A 14,047-nucleotide genomic window follows, 5' to 3' on the forward strand; every position below is an offset into this window, starting at 1 on the left:
ATCTTGTTCTTCTTTTTTCAGGTTTTAATCCCCCTTGCGAGCCTTTTTCCTCAATCGACTTCAACAGTCGCTGGTTGAAGGTGCTTTGCTGTTCCATAAATATCCTCATTTGTCTTAAAATCTCATCTTCCCTTGGCCTTGAAGAGCCCGTTGTCGTTCCTAGCAGCTCTTCATCAATTTCTGGCAATAGATTTCGCCTTGTAAAACTATTGCCAGAACTACTCAAACTTGGAGTACTTTCTCTGCGCACGGTGTTGCGAACGCTGGATACCGTCGTTGGAATCGTTGTCGTTTCAAGTCCAAGATCAGGACTTATGGAGTTGTCTTCGGGAGGCATAGGTATCTGAGGAGTTATTGGTGCGTTTGGGATCATGTCAGAAAAGCGCCTTGTGTCCTGACTGACATTTTCCTCCGAAATATTCGAGTCTGTCGTTGTAGGGCTAGGCGAACATGATGTCCTCGCTGATCTCGATGAACTAGACGCTGTGTTCTTATTACTTTTCTCTGCAAGTTTCTTTCCATACAAATGTACGCGATTCCGCCGGTTTGGTGGTAGTCGCCCCATAGCACAAAATACGTTTTCGATGTAAATAAATCGCGTAAAATTCAATGTACTTTACACAATGTACGTGTGTCGTTGAATAATTCATGGCAAGTTAGCGCCAAAATTTCAAATCCGATATCCTTGCTCCCAAATCATGAACTTTGGTCGGTCAGGGAGTTGCGACGTGAATGACACGTGAAAGTCATATGAACATTAAATCTCAAATTTTGATTATCATTATGCTTGCGGGCGGACGGGTATTAGCTTTATTCGATATCGATATATTTTAAGCTTCGAATCAATATTTGATCCCATGAGTGAAAAAAGAAAGTACTGTGGACATTGTCAAGAGTTTGTTACGCTAAGAACATATCGTACGCACGAAAAGCTATTTTTTATCAAAGAAACAGGTATTTGGAAAACATGTGTCGTTTCTTCGGATGAAGAAGATGAACACTCCATTCGAGAGATATTAATGATAGTTCCCAAGACGAATGTGAAGGAAAGTTCCCTAAAGACAAAGGAGACGACGTTGGTTCGGATTGCTTTCATGGTAAGCCCTGCAGTGACATTTTTACATAAATAATAGAAAATATTAACTACAAATATCATGGCTTATAAAATATATAAGGTACAGCCATTAAGGGGACATTGTGTCCCCTCAACTTTTCTTTAAAGAGCATTTTTTAGCGAAAACAATAGGATATGTGCTTTTAGTGTCCCCTACTCCCTATTAAATATTTGAAGCTGTTCATGTACCCACAGGCCTAATTTAGCAATAGGGCAGTTTTTTATTATTATGATATTGTTGTTTATAAATTTTGCCAATTTCTGCAGATATTTGGAGTTGAAATGAGGTATTTTTATGTTTAGTATGGGCCAGAAGGAAGGTATTTGTTATTTGGATTAGGGTGGACTATTAAAGGCAATCAGGTTACAGCATGGCAGTTTCTTCAAATAACAGCATAACAAATAACAACTGCCTCAGATATACAGTTGATAGGCCAATTGTCATATCTATATATAGGCAGTTGATGTACAACCAATTTTCCTTTCCTAGGACTATGGTGACTGTATCATCAGACTAAATAGAGTCACAACACTGCTAGACAAACACCATAACATTACTTTTATATAATTGTATACACTTGATCTTTGCAGGCATAAATGTGTGTTTTTGGCCTACTAGGGTGGACATATACACTGAGTGGGGGGGGTATATTTAAGGAGGGGGCTTAATATTCACCCAATTTGCCAAACAGTTTTCTTACAACTGGCCTATGATGATCAGGATTGCTTGAGAACTTTGATGCATCAGGGTTTTGGACGTAGTTGGCCTGGATCCAGGCTCGGTTCCCCTGCCCTTGACTATGTGATCCTGTATATGCAACGTCAAAAGGAAAACCTCAGTGGCCATGGACATATTTCAAAAGACGAAGTATTAGACCTGGTGATCTCAAAAATTAGGTATAACACAAGTAGTAAAGATCAAAAAGGTTTGAGGACCACAAAATGTATTTGAAAATGTGTCCAAAGTTAATTTTTACCCGTGTACTATTTAAACAAGGCAGTACAATTTGTATATTTAACCCATTAGCTGGTATTACTCAGTAGGTGCAGTCGATGTAGTTTTCTTAACCCATTTTCTGGTAGTCTTCCCCTTCGAGTAAAATTTTCTAACCCTAGACAGACTGTACATGCAATAATATCATATCCATGTTTTTGTAGAATCCGATTGTCAATCCAGTGTTTGTTCAGATGATGATGACTCGTCAGATTCAGAGTGGTTGTATAAAGAGCGTGTATTTCCAATTAACCCAGAAATTTGGGAGATTTCTGAAGAGGATATCAATGTTGACCTTGAGAGAAACTCTATACCACATGTTTCCAACGATCTTAAAGGTAATGCATCTAATCCAGTAAAGAATATTTTGCGTTGGGCACTTGTATTTTTGTCTATATGGGCTGCCCATTGCAAAATTTCAGAAACTGCACTGGAGTTGCTATTGTCATTTCTTCATCGTTGGTTTACTGTTTTGGGGACAATCTTTCCACCGTTTGCTGTTTTTATATCTTTTCCAACTACTATATCATCGCTACGTACATATCTTGGCATTGAAAAAGACAGCTTTACCAAATACGTTGTCTGTAACAAATGTTCCAGTTTATATTCATTTCACGACTGCTACGAGTTAAAGTATGGCAAAAAAGTGACCAAAAAATGTCAGTTTATTTCATTTCCTCATCATCGCCAAGTTCACCGCAGGCAGCGTTGTAACGAGCCGCTATTAAGAGAAGTTGTGTTAAAGAACGGAAAGTGCCATTTGTACCCATTCAAAATATTTTGCTATAAAAGTATATCGGAAACACTGAAGAATATGATAAGCAGAAATGGATTTCTCCAGAAGTGTGAACTGTGGAGAAGTAGAGAAGTTCCTAATGGTTTTCTAGCTGATGTTTTTGATGGACGTGTTTGGCGAGAGTGGCAATTCGTTGAAGGTAAACCTTTCTTAGCTGCCCCTGATAACTATGCTTTGATGCTTAACGTGGACTGGTTTCAGCCATTCAAACATTCCGTCTACAGCGTTGGGGCCATGTATTTGGTTATAATGAACTTACCCAGGAGCGAGAGATTTAAGCCTGAAAATGTCCTGTTGGTAGGTCTGATTCCAGGTCCTAAAGAACCATCGTTGAACATAAATACGTACCTCAAGCCCATGGTGACAGAACTAAATTTGTTATGGACGGACGGTATAAATATTAACTCTGAAATTTGCATTCGTGCTGCCTTATTGTGTATAGCGTGCGATCTACCTGCCGTTCGAAAAGTGTGTGGATTTACTGGTCATGGGGCCCGCAATGGATGCTCCAAGTGCAAGAAAGCATTTCTTGGGGTAGTAGGGAAAATGGATTTTTCTGGGTTTGAACCTTCCCCGCCTAGAAAGAATGCTGAGCATCGACAACAAGCTCAAGAAGTGCTTAACCAGACAAGTATGACCGATCAAGCTGCAGCTGAACAGCGTTATGGCACAAGGTTCACGGAGCTTATGATGTTGCCTTATTTTGATTGCGTACGGTATCATGTTGTCGATCCAATGCACAACCTGTTTCTGGGAACTTCCAAGCATTTAATGAAGAATATTTGGTTGCAAGGCGAAACACCACTTATTGAAAGGAAGGATCTTATGAACATCCAGAAAAAGTTGGATACTATCAAAGCACCGTCATCTATTGGTAGAATGCCTAAGAAAATCGAAAATAGTTATGGCGGATTTACCGCTGATCAGTGGAAAACGTGGACAATTCTCTTTTCAGTGTTTAGTCTTTGGAATGATGAGCATCTCAAATTATGGCATGATTTTGTTATGGCTTGCATCTTGTATTGTGCTCCTGTCATCACAGAAGGAAGAGCAGAAGTGGGACACTCGCACATTTTAAAATTCTGCAAGGGCTTTGAAAATCTTTATGGAAAAGAGAAGGTCACGCCAAACATGCATATGCACACCCACATTCTCGACTGCATTTTGGATTACGGACCTGTATATTCGTTTTGGCTATTCAGTTTTGAGCGGTACAATGGTCTTTTGGGCGAAATTGTTACCAATCAGAGGTCAGTAGAAGTACAGTTAATGAGAAAGTTTACGTCCGAACAGTTCGTAAGAAACTTGGAGCTGCCAGTTCAATTTGGTGATTCGTTTTTACCTATATTTGAAAAACTAAATATTAAGAACACTGGAACGCTTGCCTCTGAGCTGGAAGACATGAAAACAAAAGAAGTGATAGAGACTAGTATGCTTGCCATTGGTCCTGTCCGAAAGAACGACTCACGATGGAGAATCGATGAAAGGAAGACTGTGTATGAACTGCGTTGTCCCTATTCCTTAGAAAGCTTGGACGCAGAGGATCTTGCCTTAATCACAAGGTGTATATGGAAATATTTGATGGACTAAACGTAGAATCAGTTACCACACACTTTAATCGTTATGCTGGTGTCTTTTTCGCGGGGGAATATTTTGGGTCTCTGAACTCCCGGGGAGAGAGATCATGTTACATAATGGCTAGATGGTGCAGTCTTGGTGGGGTCATTGATAAAGCGGGTACGGATCTTAGACCAGGTGTTATTGACTATATCTTGAGCAGAGTATAGAGGTTAACGATAATCGCGTGAAATGTTATACTTGCGGCCGTAAGATGGTTTTTCAGTACATCCCCAAAGACATAAATTGGGATCCCCAACTGAAGTATGGTGCAGAAATGTCTGGGAGTTAGATGGCTGTGCAAGTTTTATTCCAGTGCAAAGGATCTTTTGTAGGTTTGTCCTGTTTATGATGTTGTTGACGGAGAGAGAGTTTTAATTGTGTGCCCAGTTCCGCGCAAGTTTCAGTGTTGACCGGATTTGCCAGAACATCTCTAAGTCCATTAAAACGTCGAATTTGACTACATTTGGCCAGTTGAAATGCTCACCATTGCATGCAAAATTCGCGCAATGCCCAATAAGGTTATTCAAATAAATTGTATATATATAATTAGAAATCGCTTTAGCTTAGTTTAGTTTAGTTTAGTTTAGCTTTGTTTAGTTTAGTTTAGTTTAGTTTAGTTTAGTTTGAGTTAGTTGAGTTGAGTTTAAGAGACATTTAAATACATGCTAGTAACATCGCTATATTACAAATTGGTACAGGAAATTGCACAGCTCGAGAAGTATAAATGAAAAATTGAACGCGTGTTTAGCATAGTATTTGTAACAAATGCTATTTTTCATTAATTCTTCGAGAACAAGTGCAATCTCCTATTAATACCAATATAGTGAATTTACGAGTGGCCAAAGGTACTAAAGCATTCTTTATTTTACAGTAGGTTTCAAGATAGAACACTGTACGCGTCTTTACCTTCATTCAATTTTAATATTTTTTGACATAATTTTCAGCCCATTTTCAGCAATTTCTATTTCGATATGTATTCCAATGTGCAACTTCTTTGAGCACATCCTGTAGGGATGGATGACAAAATAGAAAAGTTGAAATATTTCAGCAAATGTTACATGTTCTTGATTCCTAATTCCGTTTTAAAAGGACATATGGATGAATCATGCTATGGCAGAAATCAGGCTATGGCAGAAAGTTACTTACACCTTTTTAGGTTATTTTTTGCTATTATCATGCCAATCGTGCAGAATGCATTCGAGCGTTGCCAACTGTTATTTTGTAAAAGTACCAAGTATGGTCCAGCCTCTGCGCAGTTTGCTCCTCAGGCCTCGCTCGTCGTGTTGCCAAAAACGAAATCGAACATCAATATGCAGCTTAGTACGGTAGTTTAAGGCAGTCTAAAGTCCCTAGGGTAGTCTCACCCTCGTACCCAGGACCTGCTGCTAAAAGCAAAGTCCCTGGAAAATGCTGATCCAAATTCTCCCAGATTTTGGGAGTATTTTTGAATCTCATTAGAAATTATGTGGCTATCAGGGTGGTTGAGCAACCTAGAACCTAAGTCTGCTGTTTTCAACACCCCTCCCCTGATAGTCATCATAATTTTTCAGGAGATTCAAAAATACTCCCAAAATCTGGGAGTATTTTGATCAGCTTTTACCAGGGCCTTCGCCCTTAGCAGCAAGCCCTGGGTACGAGGTTGAGGTAGTCTAAGGTAATTTAAAGGTAGGCTATGGTATGCCTAAAAGGTATGCAAAGGGACGCAAGGTAGTCGTAATACACCAATGTTGCGCTCTGTTAAACTAAGTGTATTACATTTGCTTGCCGCTGATCAAATAGACCACAGATTCATTAAGCACTTCGCGCTTTTTTTCCGCGGATTAAAAACCTGATTGATAAATAAATTTATTAATTTAATTTAAATTTCAAATTAATCAAATATAAAGTACAGTACGTTGGAATTTTCATTCGAAGGTACGTATTACATTTACGAAGTGAATCATTTTAATAGCAACTGAGTATAGCCAAAAATGAATTCACCTGTTTTGGGAAGAGTCCTAAATGCATTAAGAGATCAACAGGCAACAGCTGTGTGTATAAAGTACCATCATGCCATGTCTTAATGGCTATCATGGTGCTTTTGAATTTGAAATTTCTGTTGTGTTCAAATTTTGGGTATTTAATATGAACCCATTTATAGCTTGCAAAATCTGCCTACTGTAGTGTATGTGTTTTACTACATCTATTGTTAAAATATTATTGTTAAAATATTGGCTAATATTTTAGAAGCATGGGAAGACATCTAAAAGAAAAACGACGCCAATACAAGCAGAACCGTAGGGAAAGGTTGAACAAGAAGAAAAAGTATGTGTTTATAGAAGTCAATAAAGATGATAAAAAACATGAAGAGAGAGATGAAATTGAAGCAGCACAATTGGGTAATGATGTTGCAATTGGCAATAAAACTAGTGCCAAAGAGATGGATAGGAATGTAGCAAAGGATTGGTTATACATGAATATGATCAAATATTTTAAGAAAAAGAATGGATTTCTGAAGTTTAGGAGAGCTATGGAAAAACCAAAAGAGGGTGAATATTGTAGTGGGTCAGCACTGTGTGGTTCATGTAATTTGCAAGAACAATTAGCAGAGCTGTGGCAGTAGATAAACATTTTAAGTTAATATAGTATATTTTGATCTTTTTTAGTGAGTGAATGCTATTGTGTATGGTAGTTACAGTAAATTCAATTTAGCTCTGTGATAGTGAGTTAATCTACATTACTTTTGAAACTGAGAAATTTTTTAATGGGAATAAATAGGCTGAAGATTGCCATCAAGAAGGTAAATTGTTCAATGTAGGCATATCCATTATACAAATCTCACTAACTTTAAGCTTTTGGATTGACTTATGCACAAACAAGATCTTTAAACTGCTGGGTTGATTTGGAGTGACCATTTTGTGAGATCTTTAAAGAGACCTTTGTCAGTGAGTGACTGTTATTGTGTAGTTAAATTCAATTTAGCTCCATGATGGTGAGTTAATCTACATTGCTTTTGAAATTAAGAAATTTTATAATGAGAATAAACAGACTGAACATTGCCATCAAGAAGGTAATTGTTCAATGGAGGCATATGCATATACAAATCTCACTAACTATTAAGCTTTTGGATTGAGACATTGAGTTACGCACAAACAAGATCTTTAAACTGCTGGGTTGATTTGGAGTGACCATTTTGTGAGATCTTTAAAGAGACCTTTGTCAGTGAGTGACTGTTATTGTGTAGTTAAATTCAATTTAGCTCCATGAGTGAGTTTCTACATTGCTTTTGAAAGAAATTTTATAATGAGAATAAACAGACTGAACATTGCCATCAAGAAGGTAATTGTTCAATGGAGGCATATGCATATACAAATCTCACTAACTATTAAGCTTTTGGATAGACTTATGCACAAACAAGATCTTTAAACTGCTGGGTTGATTTGGAGTGACCATTTTGTGAGATCTTTAAAGAGACCTTTGTCAGTGAGTGACTGTTATTGTGTGGCTAAATTCAATTTAGCTCCTTGATAGTGAATTTTTCTATTTTTTTTTTGAAATTGAGATATTTTTGAGAATAAATAGGCTGTAGCCAACAGGAATGTTAACTGTTGTTAGGCATATGCATGTATGTATCTTTACACATTTTCATTAACTGTTATGCTTCTGGATGAACTTATAAAGAATGAAGAGACCTCTGTCAGTGAGTGAGTGTTATTGGGAATTAAATTCAATTTTGCTTCAAAATGCTACGTACGTGATAGTGAGTGTTTTAAAATTCCTTTTGAAACTGACTTGAGAGAATTTATAATCATGAGGCTACTAGTCTGAGAGCAGGTATTTTGAATACGCGAATTCGTCTGCGGGCTTCAGACACTAAATTTGAGATTGCGTCCAGGAATCATTATTGCTTATTTAATTCTATTTGTCTGCAAAGTAAGCTTCAGCAAATATGAATGTTAACATTTACATGTTGTTTACACGAAAGCAAATACCATATTTACACAAATTTGTCCATCCTGGCAAATTTTGTGTTTGCGTCGAATTTGCAATATGGGAAAATATGCGTAAAAGTACTACATATTTACTTGTGGTGGCAAATATATGTCAAATATGCACAAACTTTACCTTTACTTTACTGCGTAAATTTGGCCCAAAATATTAGTAAATATAATATTTACGCATGTTTATTTTGCATTTACTATGAATTAAACATTCTAGTTTACTGATATTTAACCATCAAGTAAATATATTTCAAAAATAGTTCTCCATATTCACACCATATTTACATTTAAAGTAAACTAAAGTTAATCCAATTTTTCGTCCAGTGATGCGAAATAGGTCGCGAAGATAAGTTTGGACTACGAATGTACTTGCGGAATGCGTCGGATTTCCACCTACCCATTACTCTGATTTGAGCGTCAGAAAAACCGAATTCCGCAGCGAAAGTAGCTGCACCAATTCGAAAACTGTGCCCCTTATACTTAGTAGGGTCAAGACCACATGCACGAAAAATCAAAGCCAAATGCTCAGTAAATAGTCTGCGTGTTACTGCGCGCCCATCGAGAGTGCGAAAAAGTGGGCCATCGGATAAACCGCGACGCGCAAAATAGTCGAGCAATGTCTGCACAGGGCAAATATCGGAACGGCGGTGAAGTGTAAGAGAAACGCGAGGTTGATTGTAGGAATGTTTAAAGTTCGCAAAATTGATTTTCAAACCGGAAATATTGCCCAAATTATCAACAAGCTGAACCACTTGAGGTAACTGAAGCACGCCGGGAGACCGTGGGCAAGTCGTTATTTCACCAACCCGCAAAAAGGCAAAAAAGGCTGTCGTACACATTGCCCTAAATAAAGTGCGCGATATTCACTAGATGCAACGAGAGAAGTCTGTTGTAAAATTGTGCGGAGGATAGAAATAGTGATTGGAAGGCGTGCATCAACACCGGAGCCAAGCTTACCATATCCTTTCAACATTTCGAGAACCCAAAATACCTTTGTAGGGTCATGCACGCCCGTTAAACGGTGACAATAACCTAATGCAGAAACATATGTATTCGCGGTCGAGGCTGCATAATTGCGCTGAAACATGAATGCGATAAATAAACCCAAGTCTGAAGGCGATATGGGCAGTTTGACTGAAGCAGATTGAAAAACTGCAGAAGAAAACTGATTGTAGAGTTTCCATGCCCTGCGATAGGTAGGGATTGACGAAGGCTGCAAACTAGATTGAATTAACCGCGAGGTAATAGCGGCCAATTGTGTGGGAGAAGGTGAGGCGGTATGACTGTCGGTGTTGGCCGAACGCCCACCGGAGCTAGCCGTTTGAACTTCGAAACCTGATATATTGAGTAAAGCAGACGCCACCGGCCCCTGCATCGTGGCGTCTGCCGTACCCAACACACCCGAAGCAACCACTGGCAATTCACGCGTCTCCGTCGAGAACTCGGGCGGTGTAGATGGGATGGTGTATGACTGGAGGTTGGCCATGACCGCCTGCGTTGTTTCCGAAATTATTCGGGCAAGAGTAGCTTCTGAGAGGGTAAAATGGTTGGTAGACCCCGCAGAGGTGTTGTCTGTTGTTGGTGCAGTAGTTGGCGCGGACAATGGCTGCGGCAAGGTATTCACCGATGTACTGGGAGCCGTGAGTGGACCGGAGCGGGACGATCGTCGCGGTCGGCCGGGTCGGGTTGGTTGCGTTCGCCTCTTCACTCGTTTACTCGCTCTGGTAGTGGTAGCAGGCATAATTCCGTATAGCAAGAACTAAGGAATAAACAAAGAGCAGAGCAAGAGCGAAACGAATGTCTGTGGTGATACGTAAAATACTATATACCAGAGACACGCCACGCACAATACAATTGAAAAATATTAAAAAAGACAGGAAGAATGGAAAAGGCAGCGGAATAATCATGGCATACAACGAGGGTAGCCGCATTTGATTATCCCGTGATGCTGCAAATACTGAAAATTATCGGGCAATCTGAAAACAACATGCCGCACCATCCCACAATATATTGACTTCAACTGTGGGCATCCGGAAACGTAAAACGCCCTACCCACTAAGACATGCATTTTTTCCTACACAGAACGAACGAGCGATATATGCATAAAACTACATCAGCACGACAAACATCACAAACCACACAACGCATATATAACAAGTAAAATCATGAACTCGTCCTGCGCAGTAAAAAACCCAATGTTGAAATCTCAACGTGGGCATCTGTAAACAGTCATGTTGCTCTAGCCTATATTGAGTAAATCAAACGTATGATAAACGACAAATAAAAATGCGGAGTATGCGTAGTAAGAGATATACAGAAAAACATATACACACATGCATATATAATATAATATATGCATAATATATACACGATAAATGCATGAACTACAACAGTGCCAGAGCTTGCAAAATAGCCCCGCGATAGCTCCTATACAAACAATATTGCCCTTGTGTGTTACAATGAACGCCGTCCGTGGATAACAGAACACGGGCGGGATTGAAAAATTCCCGATGTTCCCATAGAAAAATACCCTGCTCCTCTGCAAGAACCACGGACAAATACTGGCGCAAAAGAGCGGCCTTGGTGTTAAAAACACTATCAGATTCCCGCGTTTTGGCGATGTTGCGGTCAATCACCTGGCACACCCAAATGACGCGAACGTGAAATTCGTCGCGAAGTTGGCGAGCGAGCTCTTCAAGCCTCGATCCTACTACCTCAGGGGCATGTGTAGTTAGATCATTTGTGCCCAACTCGAGAATTATAATGTCAGGTTTGGCAGATCGGACAGAAGAAAGATCGAATTGAATCACTTTTTCAACTGTCCGGCCACCTGTACCCAGCATAGTGACATAACCCGATTCGGGAATATGGAAATTTTGGGATGCACGGGAATCGAAATTAGCCTTTAAATCATCCCGTAAGCGACGGACAAAAGAATGACCCAAAATTAAAATATTGGGAAAGCCAAAAGACATTCTAAATTATTTCTAATAAGAATAAATATAGAGATAGTTACCTGTTCAAAGAGGTGTCAAAAAATTCAAATTTGATCTGTAATGACCTTGTCGAAGCGAGGAGCAGAATGAATTGGCAGCACATTCTGCTCTTTATCTATACTGACCCTCATCTCCGCTTTCCCACACGTTACCTATATGTCATCAGAATTCCAGGGAAATTACCTGCGCGTCAAACTAAAGTATTTAATCTACTTTATTATAAAGTCTCAAGTGCAGGAAGCAATAAATTCTTTATTGGTATGCCAATAATTCCTATGGTTATATGTTAATTTTGACCATTATTATCAAAATCATGATAATGGTTGCCATGGCAACCACCATTTATCATGAATAATATGCTAAATATGATCAAAATCATCATAATGAAAATTATGGTTGCCATGGTAACCATCATTTATCATAAATAATATGCTAAATATGATCAAGATCATCATAATGATCATCTTGGTTGAAATTGCAACCATAATTTATTTTGATTGATATGTTAATTTTGATCATTATCATCTTAAAAATTATGATAATGGTTGCCATGGCAACCATCATTTATCATGAAAAATATGCTGAATATGATCAAGATCATCATAATGAAAATTATGGTTGCCATGGTAACCATCATTTATCATCAATAATATGCTAAATATGATATAGATCATCATAATGAAAATTATGGTTGTTATAGTAACCAACATTTATCATGAATAATATGCTAAATATGATCAAGATCATCATAATGAAAATTATGGTTGCCATGGTAACCATCAGTTATCATAAATAATATGCTAAATATGATCAAGATCATCATAATGATCATCTTGGTTGAAATTGCAACCATAATTTATTTTGATTGATATGTTAATTTTGATCATTATCATCTTGAAAATTATGATAATGGTTGCCATGGCAACCTTCATTTATCATGAAAAATATCCTGAATATGATCAAGATCATCATAATGAAAATTATGGTTGCCATGGTAACCATCATTTATCATCAATAATATGCTAAATATGATCAAGATCATCATAATGAAAATTATGGTTCCCATTGTGACTATAATTAATCATGAATAATACGCTAAATATGATTAAGATCTTCATAATGAAAATTATGGTTGCCATGATAACCATCATTTTTCATGAATAATATGCTCAATATGATCAAGATCATCATAAAGATCATCATGGTTGAAATTGCAACCACAATTTATTATGATTGATCTGTTAATTTTGATCATTATCATCTAAATGATGATAGTGATTGTCATGGCAACCATCATTTATTATGAATAATATGCTAAATATGATAAAGATCATCATAATGAAAATTATGGTTGCCATAGTAACCATCATTCATCCTGAATAATATGCTAAATATGATCAAGATCATCAAAATGATGATAATGGTTGCCATGGCAACCATCATTTTTCATGAAAAATATGCTAAATATGATCAAGATCATCATAATGAAAATTATGGTTGCCAGGGTAACCATCATTTATCATGAATAATATGCTAAATATGATCAAGATCATCATTATGAAAATTATGGTTGCCATTGTAACCATCATTTATCATGAATAATATGCTAAATATGATCAAGATCATCATAATGAAAATTATGGTTGCCATGGTAACCATCATTTATCATAAATAATATGCTAAATATGATCAAGATCATCATAATGATCATCTTGGTTGAAATTGCAACCATAATTTATTTTGATTGATATGTTAATTTTGATCATTATCATCTTAAAAATTATGAAATGGTTGCCATGACACCAATCATTTATCATGAAAAATATGCTAAATATGATCAAGATCATCATAAAGGTCATCATGGTTGAAATTGCAACCATAATTTATTATGGTTTATATGTTAATTTTGACCATTATTATCAAAATGATGATAATGGTTGCCATGGCAACCACCATTTATCATGAATAATATGCTAAATATGATCAAAATCATCATAATGAAAATTATGGTTGCCATGGTAACCATCATTTATCATAAATAATATGCTAAATATGATCAAGATCATAATAATGATCATCTTGGTTGAAATTGCAACCATAATTTATTTTGATTGATATGTTAATTTTGATCATTATCATCTTAAAAATTATGATAATGGTTGCCATGGCAACCATCATTTATCATGAAAAATATGCTGAATATGATCAAGATCATCATAATGAAAATTATGGTTGCCATGGTAACCATCATTTATCATCAATAATATGCTAAATATGATCAAGATCATCATAATGAAAATTATGGTTGTTATAGTAACCAACATTTATCATGAATAATATGCTAAATATGATCAAGATCATCATAATGAAAATTATGGTTGCCATGGTAACCATCAGTTATCATAAATAATATGCTAAATATGATCAAGATCATCATAATGATCATCTTGGTTGAAATTGCAACCATAATTTATTTTGATTGATATGTTAATTTTGATCATTATCATCTTGAAAATTATGATAATGGTTGCCATGGCAACCATCATT

The 14,047-nt window shown here is 37.1% G+C and overlaps 2 protein-coding genes across 2 annotated transcripts; both read left to right on the forward strand.

Annotated features, from left to right (window-relative positions):
* Nucleotides 1–1,018: 1,018 nt before the first annotated feature.
* LOC114543759 lies at nt 1,019–4,494 on the forward strand. The gene is made up of 2 exons (XM_028562611.1): nt 1,019–1,097; nt 2,273–4,494. Exon 2 carries the CDS (start codon nt 2,923–2,925, stop codon nt 4,492–4,494), a length of 1,572 nt encoding a protein of 523 aa, XP_028418412.1. The 5' UTR covers nt 1,019–1,097; nt 2,273–2,922.
* A 1,769-nt stretch (nt 4,495–6,263) lies between these two features.
* On the forward strand, nt 6,264–7,273 carry LOC114543760. The gene is made up of 3 exons (XM_028562612.1): nt 6,264–6,438; nt 6,751–7,068; nt 7,170–7,273. Exons 2-3 carry the CDS (start codon nt 6,755–6,757, stop codon nt 7,174–7,176), a joined length of 321 nt encoding a protein of 106 aa, XP_028418413.1. The 5' UTR covers nt 6,264–6,438; nt 6,751–6,754; the 3' UTR covers nt 7,177–7,273.
* The last annotated feature ends 6,774 nt before the right edge of the window (nt 7,274–14,047 follow it).

This window comes from Dendronephthya gigantea, unplaced genomic scaffold (genome assembly GCF_004324835.1).
Source record: "Dendronephthya gigantea isolate DGI-Jeju-01 unplaced genomic scaffold, DenGig_1.0 000542F, whole genome shotgun sequence".
NCBI lineage: Eukaryota > Metazoa > Cnidaria > Anthozoa > Malacalcyonacea > Nephtheidae > Dendronephthya > Dendronephthya gigantea.

What these genes read in the sequence shown, in the direction of transcription:
- LOC114543759 (XM_028562611.1), top strand. Translation starts at nt 2,923, where the DNA reads ATGATAAGCAGAAATGGATTTCTCCAGAAGTGTGAACTGTGGAGAAGT.
- LOC114543760 (XM_028562612.1), top strand. Translation starts at nt 6,755, where the DNA reads ATGGGAAGACATCTAAAAGAAAAACGACGCCAATACAAGCAGAACCGT.